We start from the raw sequence: 19,542 nt of genomic DNA on the forward strand, positions 1-19,542 counted from the left end.
GCCAGCTTTTCTCTCAGGTTTACATGGTCCAGGGATATCCAATGGGTGTCCCTAATGCGGGGTATCTCGAAGCTAACTCGGATCTGCCCGAAGACCAGGGTTAATTAGCTGGGCTACCAGGAAGATACTCCGTACTCTGTACTCCGTATCATTGTTGTATCTGGCTGATGATACAATTGACGAATATGTTAGCTGTATAGGATTGTTGTTTTGGACTATTGATATGACACTGACTATAGTGGGCTGTTAATAAAAAGGAATAAAGAAACGAAATAATATGGAAGCATCATTGGTCTAGTGGTAGAATTCATCGTTGCCATCGATGAGGCCCGTGTTCGATTCACGGATGATGCACTATTCTTATCTTTTTTCTTTTTGACACATCTCCGATCCTTTCATGCACTTGATAATTGATTCATTTATTTTTTAATGGTTATTAAATGATGTTCTTGTCAGTAATTACATGTCCTTCCGTATCCTCCTCCTGTAAACCGCCCGATTCCAGTCTCCCCTCCCCTTTCCCATACACTCCTTCAGCAAAGTGTCATCATATCTTTATAGTCAAGTGGTAATTTCGTTCTGTTATTGCAACAGGGATTACTTGCCAAGACTCATGATATCTCGGGTTATCGAGTAGTAGTTCATCCTACAATTTCTGAATTACTCTACTCATACCTCTACAGCCTGTTTGGCTCAGAGACCTGCGAGATGGCTTCCCGGCAGTGGTGAATACTCAAAATCTGCCACCCATCGGAGATATGCTGGATACGTTCCGGAAGAATTTCAAAGTGACTTATGGCGAGAAAGGTTGGATATCGCCCTGGATCAATCACTCGACTCAAACCCCAAGGTCACAATCTTCGCAGTTGGTACGTGAGCTACATGATATGTCAGATCTAACGAATTTATCTACAGAGTCCCAGATCATAGCACCAATCTCATAACAAAATTCACTAATTGACATATCAGTCATATCAGTCTTCTCAAGCCATGTTAAATACCCATTTGGCATGTCAGTGCAGTGGCCGTCACTCAATCTCCCGGGTTTGATGGTCCTAGGCGACACACCACGAGCGGTATCGTGAACTCAGTGTCAAGTTATAGCACACTTATCTTAACACGCACTGTTTAAAGACCAGTTGATGTTTTTCTCCATCAATCTAGTTGCTCGTTGATATAATATCCGGCTGGTGTGACGCGAAACAGCTATACACGTGGTATAGAGAGAGTAACCAGGTGAAAACAGGATAAAGTCACTCAAGAGAGAAACAGGGCACATCCAGTGGCGTCAGAGCAGGGTTTTCTAGAGAGAGGATGAGAGAGTGTTCGGAGTTTGTATTGCCTGAAGATAGTATAGATCTGTAGCCTGTCAAATATTTTTCTTTGAACAGAGACGTTCAAATCAAATCTCACATGGGATGATGGAGCATGCACACCAGATACTTGAAATTGGTTAGATAAATAATATCATATCTGCAGGGCCAGTTACCCCGTGTGAGCGCTGCTTGCTATTCCCGTAACCAATATGCCTTTTACTGGCATTCATTCAATATCTATTTTGATAGATGTCCCCTGACTCGACTCCATGTGCATTCCAATCCGCCGTCTATGATCCTCTAGTGTTTCATGCCATACCAACTCCAGTCATATCCGAGTAGTCCAACCAATGACCAATCATATGAATCAATCATGAAACCCACCTTAACCCCTATCAACGAACATGCACAATAGTGCGCCCCCCATCCCAGGTAATCCTCCTACGCACACGCATTTTGAACGTCCCATGCTTCGTATCCGCCAACGCGAGACCCTCGTCGAGAAGATACGCCGACGGCGCAAAGACGAGCGCCTCGCCTGTGCGCAAGCTAGCAATATTGTACAAGCCGTCGTCCGAATCGGCGTCGCGGTTGCCTTTCACGACTGGGACGTGCTGCTGGATTGTTTTCCACCACTCTGGGCTGGAGAAGCGGTGGATGATAGTAATGGAGCAGAGGTCGATGAGGCGCGGCGAGATGGTCGGTTCTTGGGTGGAGATGATGGTACGGACGCCGAGGTGGCGCTGTTGGCGAATGATGTTGAGGAAGGTTTCTGTGAGTTCTTTCGCCGCGGGCGAGTCGGTCATGTACTGTCTGTTGTTAGTGATGGTTTGATTGGGAGGGGATGAGGGGAGGGGTACTTTGTGAGCTTCGTCTGCGACGATCATCTTTCCCCGGGAGGGGTGCGCGTGCAGGAACAAGTCGATTGCCACGCGGAATAGAATGCACGTCGTGGACTGGTCCATGAAAGGACATGATAGATCGAGAATGGTGACTCCCCCGTCCACGAAGTAATCGCCCGTATTCTCGCCTGTCAAGTTTAGATAAGAGTCAAGTAGGTCCAGCCGCTGCTCGAGGAATGGAGTCTGGGCGCGGTCTAGACGCAGAGTGCCCAGGCGGCGTCGAAAGTCGAAGTAGTTGAACGAGCCGCCGCTCTCGACTGCCATCTCGCGTAGGATCCGCGTCACCTGTGCCATGTACAGGGGGGTTGAGTCGCTCTTTCCCATGGACATGAGGGACAACATCATGCTGATGTTCAGATGACGCGGCTGCAGTCGAAAGGGGCGAACCTCAACGTTCGGTATCTGTTCGTACATCTTGGCGAGATTGTGGTAGTTTGAAGGCGGGACGAGCACACTGACGGGGACGGACTTCTGGGCGGCGTATTCTGGGAGCACCGACGACAAGAACGCAGTCTCACTGGGCTGCGAGCTCACATTAGAACTGTACTCATTGTAGTGCAAAACTAGGGTTGACAAGGGCTTCTTGAGCGAGCCCAGCGCTGGCATGGGAATGGAACAGTTTTCTAGCCTTGTCAATAATGGTTCATACATGCTGAGGGTTGGTGCCTACCAATCATGCAGGACGTCGTGTGCGACTTTCCGCTTCCTTGCAGACCGCAAATGAATGCAGAAAAAGGGACGTTGGTATTGAGCATGACTCGTGGGTCGTATGCAGTCGACTGTCCTAACTGGGAATGGCCGAGCAGGGCAAACTGCGATGGCAGGGTATGACCCAGTCTCTCTGCAGCTGGGGATAGCAGGACCGCGTTTTCTACGGTGTCTGGAAGCTGGCCACCATTGCTGGCCCAATCGTCCTTCCCGTCGAGATTGAGGAGATGCAGTTGATCATCTAGCGAAGGCATGGCCGTGGATGACTGGGACTCTTCATGCTCCGTGTCTTTGTTGACGCCTAGGTACTCCTTGAAATCTGGATTTGTCAGACCTATCTCGGGTCAATGCCGGAAGGAGGGAGATACCTTGGAGAATGGCATTTTCTGATCGTTCTTTCGCAAGCTGCTCTTCAAGCACTGCAATATCAGGCGGAAGCATCTGAAATGGAAGACGGGCTTCCTTTGCTGGACGAGCTTCTTTTGCTGATCGAGCTTTTTTTGCTGGAGCCTGCGCAGGTAGAGCCTGCTCCGTAGGTATAGCCTGCTGCGATGGTAGAGCAGGATGTGCAAGTAGAGTCTGCGTAGGTTGAACATGCGTAGCTAGAACAGGCTGTGTAGGCTGTGCAGGCTGGGCTTGAGGCTTCAACATAGTTTAGCATTGAACATCACTAAAAAGGCTATCTATCCTCACCTGAAGCTGCGTATCCTGATTTTTCGCCTCAGTCTTTTTGAGTTTCTTTTCTCTCCGCGCTTCCAATCTCGCCGCATAGCTGATTCTTAGACATGTTGAGATGTAGCAAGAGGGCAACTTACTCATCTATGACAGTGGTAATAAAATCACCTTGGTCAAGATTTTTTTTCAAGAACTTGGCATGGATTTGTTCTTTATCGACATAATTCTGCCCATTGTACATGTCTCGAACAACCGAACGGACATTGTTCCTGAGTTGTCGCAAGGGATCGACAGGCTTCTTCCCAGCCTGGGGCTGGGGGTTACTCCCATTCTGGGCCTGTTTTTGCTGAGATTTCTTCTTTGACATTTTAGCCACGGATTGATGTGTGGGAGGAAAATTTTCAGTGTTCAGATTGTTGTTGTGGAAGACGAAGCAATATTGCAGTCAGTGATGAGGTGGATTTCCTATCTGGGAATACCCGCATCGGTGGGTCCGTGGGGGATCACGTGGGTCATGTAGAATCCTTCACCGTATAGATCACATTCTCCATTACTGTGACACAGTCAAGTGAATCAATATATTTGGACTACTCTGCATAGATCATAGTTGGGGCGGTTAAAGATTCCTTATCCGCCCGTCTTGAAACTTCCCTCTATGTTGTCCTTTCCCAGAGTCCAGATCTTTCCCGCAGTAGTAATGTGTAGACTGAACGATCCTTCTAGCGGAGCTCCTGAGAAGCAACAATGTCTAAATTCCAAGTATTATCGAAATAGATCTGTGCCCCTTTTTTTCATATGCTGAAACTGCAATCAACGAGCGCGTTCAAGTTCTCGTCCTATTATGCAAGACGAGAGACGCCTGCGGAGTCCCTAGAATCCTGTATACACCTGAGTCATTCCCTCACGGTTGGTTCAACCATAGAATAGAATAACATGGTTCTGAAATAAAGCCCCCAGTAGCACTAGACCCTGAAGAAAGCTACAATTCCATCCACTAGTCAACTAGTTGTGATTGTACAGCTGACTCATCTGCATAGGCCTCATAAAAATCGGGCCGATGCCGACAGAGTTTTGCGGGGTGGGTCCGACCGACATCGGCGTCAGGAGGAGGCGAAACCCAAACCGGACCCATCCCGGGCCTCTGATTCGCTGGGCCCCCGTTTCGTTGAATGGGACGACGACGCAAATGGGGTTCAGCAGCAGTTTAGCTATGGCCACTGTGACAGATGTGTCTCCGCAGGGGCAGTTGGAAAAGTCTTTTCCTTTTTGCATCTTTCCACGTGTCTTGTTGTCGATTCCATATAGATATTCGAAGCTGTGGTTAATACAATGACGGCAGATATCACATTCAAAGATGTTGGGCGCGAGGAGTCTGCTCCGAGGCTGGACTTGGACGCGTGGGAACCGGATATGATGGAGAAGCAGGATCTTCCTCCTACTGCATATGACCCGTTTGGGTCGGAGGAGACAGCTGAGGTGCATTATAAGACGCTAAGTTGGTGGTATGTTTTACCCAGATGGAACTGTATGGGCTTGACTGACAGTGATATAGGCAAAGCGGAATGCGTATGGCATTGGCCCCTTATTCTACAGAAGATATGGACTAACATGAACAAGTGATGATTGCCGAAACCGTCTCCCTGGGTGTCCTGTCTATCCCAGCAACCCTGGCATCTATAGGCCTCGTCCCGTATGTTGATCGATCTGATCCTTCCATGATAGTGTCCACCGCTAACGCCACCAGTGGCATCATCCTGATCGTCGGCCTAGGGATCATCTCCACCTACTCCGGCTACGTTATCGGCCAGTTCAGACAGCGCTACCCCTCGATTCACAGCATGGCCGACGCCGCAGATGTCATGCTCGGGCCGTGGGGTCGCGAGATCTTCGGGGTGGCCCAGCTGATCTTTTTCCTCTTTGCGACAGCCAGCCACATCCTCACCTTTACTGTCATGATGAACACTCTCACGAACCATGGCACCTGTTCCCTGGTATTTGGTGTTGTGGGCTTGATCCTGTCCTTCCTGTGTTCCCTTCCGCGAACCATGAAGAATGTCTCCGCCTTCGCTGTCGTTTGTACGTTCTCCCGCTGCCTCCACCAATGATGTCCACGCATACTAACCCTCGCCCAGCCTTCCTGAGCATCTTCGTGTCCGTCGTCATCACAATGGTCGGCGTCGGCGTCGAGAACCCCGGCAACGGCAAAATGGAAATCACCAAAGCCACCAGTTTTGTCAACGCCTTCACGGCAGTCACCAATATCGTCTTCGCCTACTGCGGCCACGCCGCCTTCTTCGGCTTCATCGCCGAGATGAAAGACCCCCGCGAATTCCCCAAGTCCCTCGCCATGTTGCAGGGCTTCGAAATCGTCTTCTACACCATCGCCGCGGCCGTCATCTACCGGTATGCCGGACAGGATGTCGCGTCACCGGCGCTGGGCTCCACGGGGCCTATTCTGCAGAAGGTCGCTTATGGAATTGCCATTCCTACTGTATGTCTCGGAACACTTCCTTCTTGGTAATGAAGAACAGCACTGACAGACGCAGATCGTGATCGCAGGTGTGATCAACGGCCACGTGGCTATCAAAAACGTCTACGTGCGCCTTTTCCGCGGCACAGACCTCATGCACCAGCGGAGTCTGCGGGCGACAGGATCGTGGATCGCGCTGGCGCTGACGTTCTGGATTATCTCGTGGATTATCGCGGAAGCGATTCCCGTATTTAACAATTTGCTGAGTCTAATCGTTCGTCTGCCCTCATTCCCTCTGACTATAGCGAAGTCCGCTAACTGACCAACTTTTGTTAATAGAGCGCACTCTTTGCGAGCTGGTTCTCGTGTAAGTTACTCACTATACTCCCTCCCAATCTGATCATGAAACTTACAAAGCACAGTCGGCCTCAGCGGTATCTTCGGTCTCTACATGACCTGGGGACAACTTTTTACCTCCCCGAAGAGGATTCTCCTCACCATCGCCAATGTCCTGCTCATTGGGATTGGTACGACGATAGTACGTTCCTTCCTCCCCCTTTCTTCTTCTTTTCTTATATCAGAGAAGAAAAGAGAGAAAAGGCCAATACTAATGCTGGTAAACAGTGCGTCTGCGGTCTCTGGGTGTCGGGCGTTGCAATCCACAACGACGCCTCGAAGAGCAGTTTCTCCTGCGCGAATAACGCCTAATCTTTGCTTGCAGCGTTTGCTTGTGTTATAGAATAATAGACTACATATATCCCTATAGATTATATCATTTCCTTTATCATCTTGATAAGCTTTCTCCCTCTATCTTCTACAGCCCGAGCCCTATCTATCCTTTACAAAGAACTAGCCAAGTAGGCAAACAGAAGCCCTAGGTTCAATCAGATAATCTTAATTCCCACGCGTCGACGCGTTGTCTGGCTCCATCAACGATTGGTCCAACATGCAGAAGTGGATTTTGGCGATTGGACCGACATCTTGCATGTTTAGGGAATTCTATTGGCTGCGGTTTCGAAGGAGGAGGCTGTAGGTACTGTCGTGCTTGTGTTACGCTGGGGGGTCTGGACTGGGGTGGGCAGCGCTGGGTGGCTGTATTCACTGATGATATGCTTACGTTCGGGCAATTACATGTACCTACCTGTTCAGGTAGGGTCGAAGGCTTGAGGCGGTAGAGGGCTGCTAGTATGACGACTAGTAGTTGGTTGCTCTGGTGTGGCTTGGCTAAGTATTTCTAGGGTTGACAGTCGCATATAGTTATGTTGTGTTTAAGCACATATAAGTATAGAAAAAAAGCTATAGTCTAGACACTCCAGACCGCATCTCTGCATCTGTTCAAATTTTGTATTATGATTACACATCTGATTTCGAATTTATCTGTAGATCCTCGTTGAGAGACACCACGAGAAAGGCTGTAGGCTCACCTAGATGCTGCGTATTACATGGCACAGAATGACAATCCTAGCATGACAGACATGCTAAGTGGATATATTACCAAAACAGATAGCTTCCTCTGACGAGGTAAGTATATAGAAACCATTTAACTCGACTAGAGGCCGTGGAGCGCTACCAAGTGGGTGGGTTAATGATGTACAGCGTCTTTCTTCAAGGATGAGCGACCCAATGTTGACTGTCTGTCAGTTGAGGATACTTCGTGCGAGATGTGCATGATACAAAGACCAGAAAAACCCGGGCCTTCTAGACCCATCCATCCAGCTATTATATCCTATTGATTATACCCCCACAGTGTATCTATAGCGCGGTGGTCCATTGAGCGAGGATTGTTGGGCTCTGTGAGAAAAGGTACCTGCGATTCGACAAGACTCGCACAGAATGGATCCGTGGTAGCGTATCCGTAGCGTATCCGGGAGAGGACGTACAGGTCTCGTCATAGGCAGTGCCGTTCTAATTGGTTGATAATCTTATCATACTTGAATCGCGGGAATGAGTAGTGAGCGACAGACATGTTAGCAGACGGCAACCACGTATGAGTCCGTGTCTAATCCTCTTGTGACGAACGCTGATCACTAGTACAGAGATCGTACAGTATGTAGAAGTTGAATTGAACATCCTGTCTTATGGTCGATGTACCATACCTGAGAGATTATTTCAAAAGCGAGATAAAACGACCATCAACTAACTAGGACACACATATTTATCAAAGAAGGAAGGATAATAAACAAGGAAGCGAAAAACTAGAAACCAGTCACATGAGCAGCCCAATTGCGGAGAAACAAGTCGCCACTGCACCAGATGATATTCGCTAGTCGAAGGCATGAACCGACCTTCCCGGCAATGATCCCAGTAAAGACGATCATAGGGCATACTCTGGAAGCTGGACCCTCGGAATCTTCCATATTCTAGCAAACGGACTGCACTTGATCCAATGCTCACCCCACTAGGGTGTACCCCTAGGGATCCATTCTCCAAGGGTTCTCGCTAGATACGTCATGCAATTGGACAGATGACCTGTACGATGGTCTCCGTTCCAAGATCTCCTCGGAGAATTGGAGCCGCCCGTCCTCCACCATACACAAACAATTGAGCAACCAAGTGGGACATGCGATCCAATGAGACGGACTTTCCGATGGAATTACACGAACCCACGCGTCGAGAGATTGGCTTAGCTAGTGCCAATTCTCGCGATTACAGAGCCAGAAGAGCCTGACGAACAGGGAACTCCATCGGACAGATGGAATGGGATGATTGGCATTGCTTACACTCGCGAAAAGACATCCAAGGCTGGAGGAGCCCTACCGGCAATCACCCGTCCCACCTGCTTCGCCTGTTTGACACCACACGACCAGTTCCCAGTCGGTGAGTACCTCCCGGTCTACGAGATACATAGTCATCGCCCACATCCTCACTCAAATGGAAGTACCGGTACCTCATCGACCGGATCCCTCCCCTATTTAGCCGGCCCCCTGCAACAACAACCAGATCCGCCGCTGTGATTGGAGACGATCGAGCATCGCCACCGCGCCGCTGTCTGACCCCCCCCGGGATGGTGACCTTGCTGCCTAAACCGGGTGGATCCAGGATTCTCGATCCTGTGTGGCAGCCGCGGTCTTTTCGAGATCCAACGGTGGCTGACTTAAAATAAGCTTATCTGGACATCTGACAGTGTCTTGCTTGATCTCAACTATCAGACAACCTGGCAGTCATGGCAATGATGATCTTCCTGACGTTGAGGACGACAGTCTATGGGAAGCAATAGACCATGGACCATCCAGATCACGTGCACCATCTGGTTATCTTTATTTTATTCCCTCCAATTCCCAAAAAGGAAAATTGACGGGTAAAGGCACGAAAAAATAAAGTTAAGACAACTCGAGTTAAGTGGGGCCATCCACCGCATCGACTCGTGAGCGGCGGGCCCATCGCGGTATGTGAGTCAGACAAGCCTGAAAACCCCCGAAGAGAAGAGGAGACGGAGTCAGAGAAGAAAGAACTCCGCGCCAGTTGTTGGTGAAAAATTGATAGTCCTTGGGGAAATGACGTGGCTGACCAGGATTTGTATATTAGGGGGGGATAATCTATTCTGGAAGCAGTAAAGACAACGAGAAAAAATTTCCATCTGATCATCCGCACGGGCTCTGGATGCGGTAATGATATCGCGATCGTCCACCGCGGCCGCTGGAAGACTGCACATCTTGGGCGGATGACGTCGCATGGGATTTACTCCAGTCTCGTCCATTCGCACTTCATAGTATGGGCAAGATTGAGCACGGATGATAAATCCAGCCACCACCCGACAAACCATCCAGGCCCATTGGTTATCCAAAAGTGTCAGATTTTGGACGGAACTTTGGTCGGCGGAAATACGGACGCCAGATATGACTTGACCGATGGTTAACGTCGGGCTTAGAAATCATACCATGACATCCGCGGGAAGAGTTACCACATTGGGTTGAGTCGCGCCGTCAGAGCCGCTCAGCGTACGGAAATCCGGTTGGTAAGATCAATGGAAGCGTTAACTATTGAGGGCAAGAGGGTAAGACCAAGGAAAAGAGGAGAAAAGAAGAATCGTTAATTAAAAAGCAGAGAACAACTTTGTCCCGAACCCGACCCGAGGAATGATGTCCCTATAGGGCAATGATAGTTTTCACTACGGGCTAGCAGCTTGCCAGCTCCACTTGGAGATCCTTAGTGAGAAGATCAAGCACCACCTTTGACCCCATCCTGTACGATGATGTGACCTGATTAAATTGCTATTCATATTGAGCAATGGCAGTACTTATCCACCGACGATGGTCCCATACTGTATACTATTGTGTATAGAATGAGGTCGTCGGTTCTCCTAGATCGTTCAGAACTGGCCTACTATAGTAGCTCTCAGTATATCCTACGGAGACAGCCCGGCTCCGTAAGCCACCTCCCTGTCAATAAACCGGATCAATAACCCGGAAAACGGACTGCAAGGGAGGGCACCCCCTCTCCGGCGATCAAGAGGGGAAACAAGAGGTCTGTGTTTGATACGGTGTGGTAGACTAGTCATAGAACTATAGCTACTATACTAGCAGGGAGGCATGATCCTGTGAGGAGGTTGACTGCACGGCACATGCTACATAGTCACAGTCTACAGACTCGACAGTCGACATCGGACTGCTCTGCCGTCTGTCCACGACCTTTTTGGGCCTTTTGAGGCGTGTTGGGGATTACATCCGACCCTTCCGACCCTTTCCAGATCTGGTGACAAACAATGCAGTGAATCCACTGTGGCCATCACTAAACTCCCCATGGCAGGTCGCATGGCAAATCATTTGTTATTAGGATCCCCCGTTCGGCACCAGAGACGTTGGTAGAAAAAATAATAATAATAATAATTGAATTAATATTATTTGAACGTGAAAATAAAAACAAAAATAAAAAAATAAAAAGTTTTGCCCTTCACAAAGGCTTATATAAATACAAAGTAGCCCCGCTCCGCAACAAGGTGATTATAAACTGGCATGATTCTCCCAATAGTACAATAGCTTTTTTATTTTATTTTATTTTATTTCGTGGCTTTGCTCTGTCTAGCTAGGATACTGTCATATCATACTTTTAACGAAACCTTCGACATCCTCCTCTCAAACCTCCGTCTCATACTCCCGTCCTCCCTTTATTCCTACGCCTGTTTCAATATATACTCTATTATAATTCTCCCATACTAGACTCGATCGGATCGCACCATGATGGAAACACAGCAAATGGAGAGTCACCAGGTGTTCGCCTCGCGCCACTCAGGACGCAGCTCGGAAAGCGACAGCTCGGTGGACGCGGTCGTCAACGAGAAGCAGAAGCTCGCCAGCAACAACAACAACCGCGTGGTGAACGGGCGTCCGGATCTGAACAACTCAGCCTCCCCCAAGCGGTGGAAGACGTTCTGGGCGGCGTTCCGACACCTGCAGAACCTGACCCCGAAGGAGGTGGATGATTTCATGGCGTCCTACGTCATCTACAATCTGGACTGGTCGGACGAGCGGCAAATGGTCGAGGCATTGGGACCCAATTATCAGGCCAAGGTTGGGGACTGCCTGAAGTCATACTACGGGGTGTTGAACCACCTGTGTGCGCTGGGCGATGTGGAGAAGATGTATATCCCCCCATTCATGAGCAAGAAGGCCACCGTGCTGGAGAACCAGCTGCTGTACGAGGAGTCCATTGCGAACGACATCGGGTTGGCCCCGGGCGACAAGGTGTTGGATTTGGGTTGCGGCCGCGGACGGGTTGCCGCGCACATGACGCAATTCGCCGGCGCACAGGTCACGGGACTCAACATTGACCCGAATCAGATCGAGCAGGCCAGCGACTACAACCAGAAGATTGGCTTCAAGGACAACCGATTCATCGTGCAGGACTTTAACAGCCTCCCGCTGCCCTTCGAGGATAACACCTTCGACGCGTTCTACCAGATCCAGGCCCTCAGTCTCTGCCGCGACCACACCACGCTCTTCAAGGAGATCCACCGCGTCCTCAAGCCCGGCGCCAAGATCTCCCTCCTCGACTGGGTCAGCTTCCCGGAGTACGACCAGTCCAACCCGGAGCATGCGGAGCTGATGCGACGCGTCAAGCCGCTCATCGGCGCCGTGGGCACTCCGACACCCGCCAGTCTCGAGAAGGCCCTGACGGACGCGGGCTTCGTGGTGACCAAGTCGGACAACGCCAGCGTGGGCGGTCTGCAGACACCGCTCATCGAGAAGGTCGATCTCTACTTCCGATCCATGCGACAGGTCATCCTCGCGCTCGTCAAGGCCCACATGCTGCCGCGTCACTTCAAGACCCTGATCAACCGGCTGTGTCTGGACGGTGAGGCCTTTGTCAAGATGGATACCATGCGACTCGTCACCACCAGTTACCGCATCGTTGCGGAGAAGCCTCTCCAGTAAAGGTCCTTCTTCACCGAGCAGCTGTGGAGAGAAAAAAAGGATTTGTGATGAGATGTTTCCACTCGACGGGACAATAAGGCACAATTACGTCAGGTGTCTTGGCACTCCGATCGCCATGTCGGTATGGAATGATCCGAAGTCCGAACGTCTATCGATGCCGTTTTCCGTCATTGGACCCACTTGGAAGACAAAGAAAAATAATAATAAAAATAAAGACTCAAAAAGGCAAAAAACAGAGGGAAACATTCGTGTGGAAAGAGGCCTGGCTAGGAGATAGATTCCGAGGAGAATTGCAGCTGGAAAGACGTTTCTACATGCAACAAGCCCACACATCTGCCGGCTAAGCGTTTTCCCGCGACAACAGTTACTTCCATCTCATCACATCCTTGTATTCCGCCAGATACCAACCCGGTCATGACAAGAATGCTGACGCAAAGCATATCCTTCTACCCTCCGACATTGCATGACTCGAGACGACCCGTTCGCATGTGATTGATTGATTCTTTGATCGGTTCATTTGATGCTTTACGCCCTCGATCTAACATAATAAAGACCCCACCAACAATGCGGTCTATCATGTTAATTATAGACCACGTTGATGGTGACGGTCCCTCCGTCCCTCGCATTCTCACGACCACTGCGTGGCCGTGCAGAACCTGTTCATAGTCCGATTTTCCGAGTGTTTTTTCGTGGTTGGTTTAGCCGGTGTTTGTTGTTTTGCATGGTTTTGCTTTTATTATTTCTTACTTGTTTACGATCTGTTCGGTCGTGGATACCCTCTTGGAGTGAAGTGGGATGTCCGGATAGAAGTATATATAGATTATAATTACATATTGTGAAATATTTTGTTTAAAAAACTTGTCAAAATATCTTTGGGATCTACAATTACCAGTATCCATAAGGTGACGCTGAGGCCCGTCAGTGTCGCGCACTGGTGTCGGAGTATCATGTCAAGAGGTTTGATTGGCACAAGAACTTGCTTCATCTACTCGAGAATCATATGAAGAGAGCCAGGCTGAGTACTATTAGAGAGTTATGACTGACGACTATCTACTCTTTGATATGCCTTTCAGTCAGTTGACAGCCTCAACTCCGAATGTCCAGAACTACTATTTCCGGTCTAGCTCTGGGATATTCCAATGGCTTACAAGAGAATTGTATCCATCATACGGATGAATTCAAAATCGCTCATCTAACTTGGAGTATGCTTAGCTAAAGGTTTTGTGAATAAACGGCCCAAATGCATCAATATCCTCTTGCTATGTATGCGGCACTATTTGTGATCTAAATAGACTGCTTCATATCTCCTATTAAACAACCACACAACTACGCCCCTATGACTCTTCCCTACCCCTTCCAGTCACAGGCTTCGGCCTTCTAAGAATGACATGACGCCCAGTAGGAACTCCCGACGAACAACACCGTCGGGGACGAAAAGGGAGAACTGATCGTATCTTGAGATCGTTTGATGTCCAAGAGTACAGGAAGATGCTGGGGATGGAGAGTATACTTTGGACTTACACTAGAGCCGCGCTTGTTTATCTCCGTTCATACTTGGGATATACGGGTAGTCCTGGGTGCAATCACTGATGAGTTCCAATGTCGAAGAACTTCAAAAGAGTTTGTTTTTATCATCCTACGCGTATGCTCAAATAGAGTGATATGAGATCAACTTCGTCTGGCTAAAACAAAAGAAAGAAAGAAGCAAAACAATAGGGGGAGGGGGAGGGGGAGGCGACTTCCACTAGTCACGCAACGTGATAATTCAAAAGGAAAAAAGCGACATCTCAGGCCACGGATAATCTCCAAAACTACCACTCCACCTTTCCGTCAACCACACCCCCGTGCACCTCCGGCCAAACCTGCTCTTCCTCGTCTGGGAACACCGGCTGGCCACGGGCGGCACACACAGCATTCACCAGGCGGAACATGTTGCGATTCAAAGATTGCATCACAATCAGCTTCTGCTTGTCGGTGGAGTTACCAACTGCTTCGCGATAAGCCTCTGCCTTTCTAGCAAATGCGGCGACCGCTGCTGGCTGGCGATCCGGACCCAGGAGGAGAAGGTCGATAACATCTCCCCGCAGGGGAATAGGCACTGGCACGCACAACTTGCCCAGTCGATGGCAATACCGACACTCCTCGTAAGAATTCGATCGGCTGCATGGCTCGTGGCCCTCCTTTCCGATCCGCTTGACGCACCGCAGGCACCAAGCAATGGCAGCAATGCTTACGTTAATTCATCAGCTGGATAGTACATATATCAGACCCCCCATCCAGAGGACGATGAACCTCATCTGCTATGATATTAGTTTGCTACCTTACTATCTCTTACGAAGGCAGTCATTCGGGTAAGGCGGCTGAAGCAGGCACTTCATCTGAGAGAATAGTTATTCTTGGTGAAGGACGACCTCCCAAGGGGTATACAGACGCGCCACTTGCTATGGAAATCTATACAAATGTAAGCCCATAAGGGAAGTCTGATTGAACATGGTGCCGGGCGATTACGCAGCCTGCCAGCCCTCCGCCGATCGTAAGGGAGGAACACGCTGCATTTACATATCACAAAGGAAAGATTGTATCTACTACAGCGCCCCAAATGGGGCTATAACCACTATTGGTATCTAAAACCGTGTCCAAATAATTGGGATTGAAGTCATTGTTGGGGATATCAGTCAAATTAAGCCCTGTACCAAACATTGATCACCGTCTTGGTGTAGCGGTCTTGAGTTTTCTTAGCAACAAATAACAATGGCATAATCAAGGGTCTCTTGGTTAGGTGTAAGCATCCCCCCCCCCAGGGGTGCCGGTCACGCTCGGTTCGAGCGATTAGAAGGAGGAGAGGTGTAGAGACGGGCGTCTGCGTCTGTAGGGCGCATAATTGTGTATGGTGTGGGCTGAATTCGAGTTCAGGCGCCGGAGACTCCACTAACTTCTTCGGGCCGATATGAAGCGCGAAACGAGGCATTTTGAGAAATCTTCTTTTTGGAGTAACAAGTGAGCCGTGAAAGCTTAGCTTGAAGGCTAAGGGTAGGGCTATCCATGAACTTCTGGTAGATGGTCCCTCAAAGTTCTGTCAAACATCTTCAAACTGGCATCGAGATTGGGAGTGACTGGATTAGCCCCGTTGTGCAAGTTGACTCTCCTAGTTGCTATTCGTTCTAAGACTTCGATGATCCTGGTCTCGGGGGTTCTCTTTTGACTAAAATTCCATGGAAGTCATTAGCCACGTCTCAAAATCTGCAAATACTTCTGTAACTATAGATACTTACCAAAATTTTGAGCAATCGTGAGAGAAACTTCATAAATCCTCTCGAAGACGGCAAAGTCCGTCCGCTGTTGACTGGTATAAAGGTGAACATCAGCGCGCATTAGCGCAAAGTGGGCCCAGCGATTCCTGTGATCTGGTCTCGGAGACTTGTTGTCGCTTCTGAGCGTCTCGGAGGTACGTATCGAAAAGGTTTGTGGTAAAGCTCGCTCCTAACTCGATGCACCCATTGCATGTCTTGCTTCGCCACGCACGATGTACCTCCAGGCGGGAAAGCCTAGCAGGAACAATGTTCGCCTTGCCTGGTTTATGGTAGGACATCAAGGTAGGGAGGTGATGCGCATAGAGCGACCAGCGTAATAATTGGCTATTACTCTATCTGTCATCGTTGATAATAGAGAGTCCTTCCTTACTAGGTCAACGTTGACACGATGATCAGTGGACGTCTATCCCTACCTCGTAGGTCTCGATCATGTGGTAGATCTTTCATGACCCCGCTTCCAGCTCTGCGATCCCATATTTTTTCTCCGCGGGTCTCTGGGAACGGCTAAGGACCAAGATTGGTTATACCATGTTCTGCGTGGAAGTGTTGCTCGTCAGCTGAGGAATGATGTTTGCCTTGCCCGGTTTATAGTGGAGCTGGCGGGTGTCCAGTATGACGAGATGGCAGGAACGAATAAAACAAGAAAGTGCAGTGGGTCGAGCTGCTTGGCGTATATCTGGACCCACCAGACTCTAGCTTCATGTAGTAAAGTGCCAGGTACCTTCCTCATCATCTCCACAGTATCACAAAAGCACCTGAATGACCTGATCTTCCTAGGTTATCCATTACTCATGGTGGAGTAACTAGCAACATACAGAAAGATGCAGAGAATGAGAAACAAACCAGGCACAATTGATAACAATCCAATCAATAACCGCTGTCTCCTCCAGTCACTGATAGTACCTACTCTCCTCCCTTCTTGAATCGCAAAATGTGCTCTCCTCAATAGCTCGATCGCCCACCCTTTCTCAGGAATCCAAAAATCTACTCTGCCAGCGCTCGTCCTCGACCATTCAGTACAAATCGGCACTCCCCGGTCAGCTAAGTTATTCAACTCCTTGTAGAACTCGTCTTGAAATCGCCCTTCTATGGGTCTAGGTGTTGGGGCACTTGACAAAGTTTTACCATCAGTGGTGTGCCTCAGGTTTATGGCTGAAACCCCATGTAGTACCGCCATACACAATTGATTCAAATTGGCAAAACGGGTCGGCAAGGATTTCTTGCGATTGCCGATGATGTGTTCTATCCATCTAATATTTGGCTCAGTATGAAGTTCATCTGCCCTGTAAGCATGCAGAAGAGAATGTATAGGATACTTACTTATCGTGCAAACGGGAAGGAAGGATCCTAATTCCGCACATGCTCCTGACCTCATGGGCCTTACCCACAGGCATTCTGTGAATCCAGCCATTACGATAACATGTCTGTAACCCTGGTCTTTCGCTCAAAGAAATCCTCCCGTCCTCAGCAATGTCGGAAAGAACATCCGTAGTTTCGGGTGGTTTTTGTGGCGATATGACTAGAGAAGATCAGCCATACGGCTCAATCTGCAGCAGACTTAGAGATAGATTGAAGCATACGTAGTAGATGTTAGAATATCAGCCATAGCAAGTCATGGCGAGAAAATCTGGGCAGCCTGCCCGTAGTAGATGAAGGTATGGAGAAGATACATGAACCAATCAAGAAAGCGGATGTAGTGGGGTTTTTGATTAGTCATACTTACCCAGCCTCCCAGCCAGCGGCTATCTGGGGAACACCGAACTCAGCTTCATGTACCTTGCCCCAACCTCATCATCTCCACAGTATTACAAACACATCTGAATGGCCTCATGTCGGCTCTTTGGCGGTTGAACTTGCCATCACGGCGTACTATGTTTTCCTTCGCCAACAAGTCCCTCTGGCAACTACCCATCTCGGGGGCCCCGATTCCCCCGCAGGAACGCGTCGACGAGGAACTTTGTCCTGACTATAACCCAGCGTCTTTCTACCCAGCAAAGCCTGGGGAAGTGCTAGCTAAGAACTTTCAACTGCTTGTGAAAATTGGCTGGGGATCGCAATCGACCGTGTGGCTCGCCCGAAACATCTCAAGGTACCTACTACAGCCGTAACCGTACTTGCCTGCGTCATGTGAACCACCGAGAAACTAATCCTAGTCCACACAAAGACGCAAATGGCAATCAGAGCAAATATTGGCCTTGAAGATAATTAACAATGACAATTCCGACGATGCTCAGCATGAAAAGGAGATTGAAAGTTTTATCTCGCACCAAAACCCAGAGCATCGCGGCCATGTGTTTCTACGGACATGCCTGGATAGCTTCGAGCTAGCTGGTCCCCAAGGAAAGCACACGTGTCTTGTGTATGAACCGATGAGAGAGCCTCTTTGGATTTTACAGCGGCGTTTCGTTGATCGCAAGCTTCCTTTGCCCATCGCGAAGGCCTACATCTACTTCCTCCTAGTTGGCCTTGATTATCTCCACTCAGAATGCAAAATCGTCCATGCGGGTCAGTCTATTATTCCGTATCGGCGCTAGGATATGAATACTTAATGTACTTGCCAGATCTGAAGCTCGGCAACATCCTCATGGGTTTCGAAAATGAGAACATCCTTACCAACTTTATTGAACGACAACAACCTATGCAATACAAGGTAGATAGTGAGACTGGTCGGACAATTTACCGCTGTCATAACGACTTCGGTGCTCTTGACTGGAGAGAAATCAAGAACATGATCCCCAGCATAGCTGATTTCGGGCTCGCAACGAAGCTCGGCACGCCGTCCACTAAACAGGGAATGGTTGGAGAGCAAGTCGGCGTTTATCCTATCCAACCAGACTATTACCGTGCGCCAGAGGTAATCCTTGGCTGTGGCTGGGATTTCAAAGCGGATATTTGGAACTTTGGTGTGCTGGTGAGACATGAGACCCCTCCGACTGTTTTTCAGGAGGAGAATACACAATCGCTCTATTTGCTTTTGTCAACGTTGCTAGTTTAAGCTCGAAGCTAATTCCCTCATTCGATAAGCTGTGGAATATCCTAGGGAGCCAGGAGTTGTTTCAACAGGTACATGACTCAAACGGCTTATACGATGCAAAGTCACACCTCGCGGAAATGATTGCGCTACTCGGTCCCCCCCCGAAGGAGTTGCTTGCCAAATCAGAGGCTATGTCGGCGCACAACTGGCCCCAACCCGTGACCAACTACACCGGCGAGCTCTGTAACAATGCCCAAGAATTCTTCCATGGCCCTTTCTTCAATGCAGAAGGTGATCTTACCACTCTTGTACATTGATAGCGGGTATACTAACTATATTCAAGGTGAATTCTGTAACAGTGGTTTGATTCCGTCCCGAAGCCTGGAGGACACAACCCCATTTATGGAAGAAAATGATCGAGAGGCTTTTTTCTCCTTTGTCGGACAGATGCTTGCCTGGCTCCCAGAGAATAGAAAAACAGCTCGCGAACTGATGGATCATCCGTTTCTCAAACTTAGGCGTTGATCAGAATCTTTGGGAAATAGAGCGAACCCTTCCGTATCATCGGGCATAGGGCTGGCCCTATGAGGCTTATTGTGTCAAAAGGTCGCGCTGGCGCGTATCGTATACGACGAGTGTCTGCCAGGATACTCAATGGGTCCTCCATAACCAAAGATTGGCTATTTGTCCGTTCGCAAGCATAATACCAAGGTTATGTAACAAAGAAAGAGTAAAGAGGGGTCACGGTCCACCCCTATATAGAATGTATTTGCAAGCCAAAAACCATTGCCCACTCATACATATATATATCACGT

At 49.0% G+C, this 19,542-nt stretch overlaps 7 protein-coding genes and 1 non-coding gene across 8 annotated transcripts; 5 read left to right on the top strand and 3 right to left on the bottom strand.

Annotated features, from left to right (window-relative positions):
• The first annotated feature begins 283 nt into the window (after positions 1-283).
• On the top strand, positions 284-354 carry P168DRAFT_t156. Its single transcript has one exon. It is a non-coding gene; the product is annotated as a tRNA-Gly (tRNA).
• A 1,357-nt stretch (positions 355-1,711) lies between these two features.
• P168DRAFT_276149 (uncharacterized protein) lies at positions 1,712-3,246 on the bottom strand (the record flags this gene model as incomplete). Its single annotated transcript, XM_024835537.1, has 3 exons — positions 2,889-3,246; positions 2,177-2,841; positions 1,712-2,125 (listed from the first exon to the last, which is right to left on the bottom strand). Exons 1-3 carry the CDS (start codon positions 3,178-3,180, stop codon positions 1,712-1,714), a joined length of 1,371 nt encoding a protein of 456 aa, XP_024688858.1. The 5' UTR covers positions 3,181-3,246.
• Positions 3,247-5,014: 1,768 nt separating this feature from the next.
• Positions 5,015-6,779, top strand: P168DRAFT_244354 (uncharacterized protein; the record flags this gene model as incomplete). The annotated part of the gene is made up of 9 exons (XM_024833926.1): positions 5,015-5,103; positions 5,154-5,167; positions 5,219-5,291; positions 5,346-5,677; positions 5,734-6,092; positions 6,148-6,345; positions 6,411-6,438; positions 6,494-6,609; positions 6,696-6,779. The coding sequence occupies 9 exons, from the start codon at positions 5,015-5,017 to the stop codon at positions 6,777-6,779; spliced, it is 1,293 nt and encodes a 430-aa protein (XP_024688859.1).
• Positions 6,780-11,066: 4,287 nt separating this feature from the next.
• Positions 11,067-12,846, top strand: P168DRAFT_293551 (class I SAM-dependent methyltransferase). Its single transcript, XM_024837830.1, has one exon. The coding sequence runs from the start codon at positions 11,249-11,251 to the stop codon at positions 12,440-12,442; it is 1,194 nt and encodes a 397-aa protein (XP_024688860.1). The 5' UTR covers positions 11,067-11,248; the 3' UTR covers positions 12,443-12,846.
• Positions 12,485-12,933, bottom strand: P168DRAFT_75181 (uncharacterized protein). Its single transcript, XM_024842134.1, has 2 exons — positions 12,883-12,933; positions 12,485-12,830 (listed from the first exon to the last, which is right to left on the bottom strand). Exon 2 carries the CDS (start codon positions 12,773-12,775, stop codon positions 12,527-12,529), a length of 249 nt encoding a protein of 82 aa, XP_024688861.1. The 5' UTR covers positions 12,776-12,830; positions 12,883-12,933; the 3' UTR covers positions 12,485-12,526.
• P168DRAFT_75178 (uncharacterized protein) lies at positions 12,909-13,312 on the top strand. Its single transcript, XM_024842133.1, has one exon. It carries the CDS (start codon positions 13,041-13,043, stop codon positions 13,266-13,268), a length of 228 nt encoding a protein of 75 aa, XP_024688862.1. The 5' UTR covers positions 12,909-13,040; the 3' UTR covers positions 13,269-13,312.
• Positions 13,313-14,253: 941 nt separating this feature from the next.
• P168DRAFT_330490 (uncharacterized protein) lies at positions 14,254-15,613 on the bottom strand (the record flags this gene model as incomplete). Its single annotated transcript, XM_024841589.1, has 2 exons — positions 15,376-15,613; positions 14,254-14,671 (listed from the first exon to the last, which is right to left on the bottom strand). Exons 1-2 carry the CDS (start codon positions 15,408-15,410, stop codon positions 14,254-14,256), a joined length of 453 nt encoding a protein of 150 aa, XP_024688863.1. The 5' UTR covers positions 15,411-15,613.
• Positions 15,614-17,624: 2,011 nt separating this feature from the next.
• P168DRAFT_276156 (putative serine/threonine-protein kinase) lies at positions 17,625-19,274 on the top strand (the record flags this gene model as incomplete). The annotated part of the gene is made up of 5 exons (XM_024835538.1): positions 17,625-17,842; positions 17,918-18,258; positions 18,315-18,664; positions 18,778-19,018; positions 19,071-19,274. 5 exons carry the CDS (start codon positions 17,625-17,627, stop codon positions 19,250-19,252), a joined length of 1,332 nt encoding a protein of 443 aa, XP_024688864.1. The 3' UTR covers positions 19,253-19,274.
• Between the last annotated feature and the right edge of the window lie 268 nt (positions 19,275-19,542).

This window comes from Aspergillus campestris, assembly GCF_002847485.1.
Source record: "Aspergillus campestris IBT 28561 chromosome Unknown P168scaffold_15, whole genome shotgun sequence".
Taxonomy (NCBI): domain Eukaryota; kingdom Fungi; phylum Ascomycota; class Eurotiomycetes; order Eurotiales; family Aspergillaceae; genus Aspergillus; species Aspergillus campestris.

Coding starts and splice junctions, on each gene's coding strand:
- P168DRAFT_293551 (XM_024837830.1), top strand. CDS start 11,249: ATGGAAACACAGCAAATGGAGAGTCACCAGGTGTTCGCCTCGCGCCAC.
- P168DRAFT_75181 (XM_024842134.1), bottom strand. CDS start 12,775: ATGTGTGGGCTTGTTGCATGTAGAAACGTCTTTCCAGCTGCAATTCTC.
- P168DRAFT_75178 (XM_024842133.1), top strand. CDS start 13,041: ATGGTGACGGTCCCTCCGTCCCTCGCATTCTCACGACCACTGCGTGGC.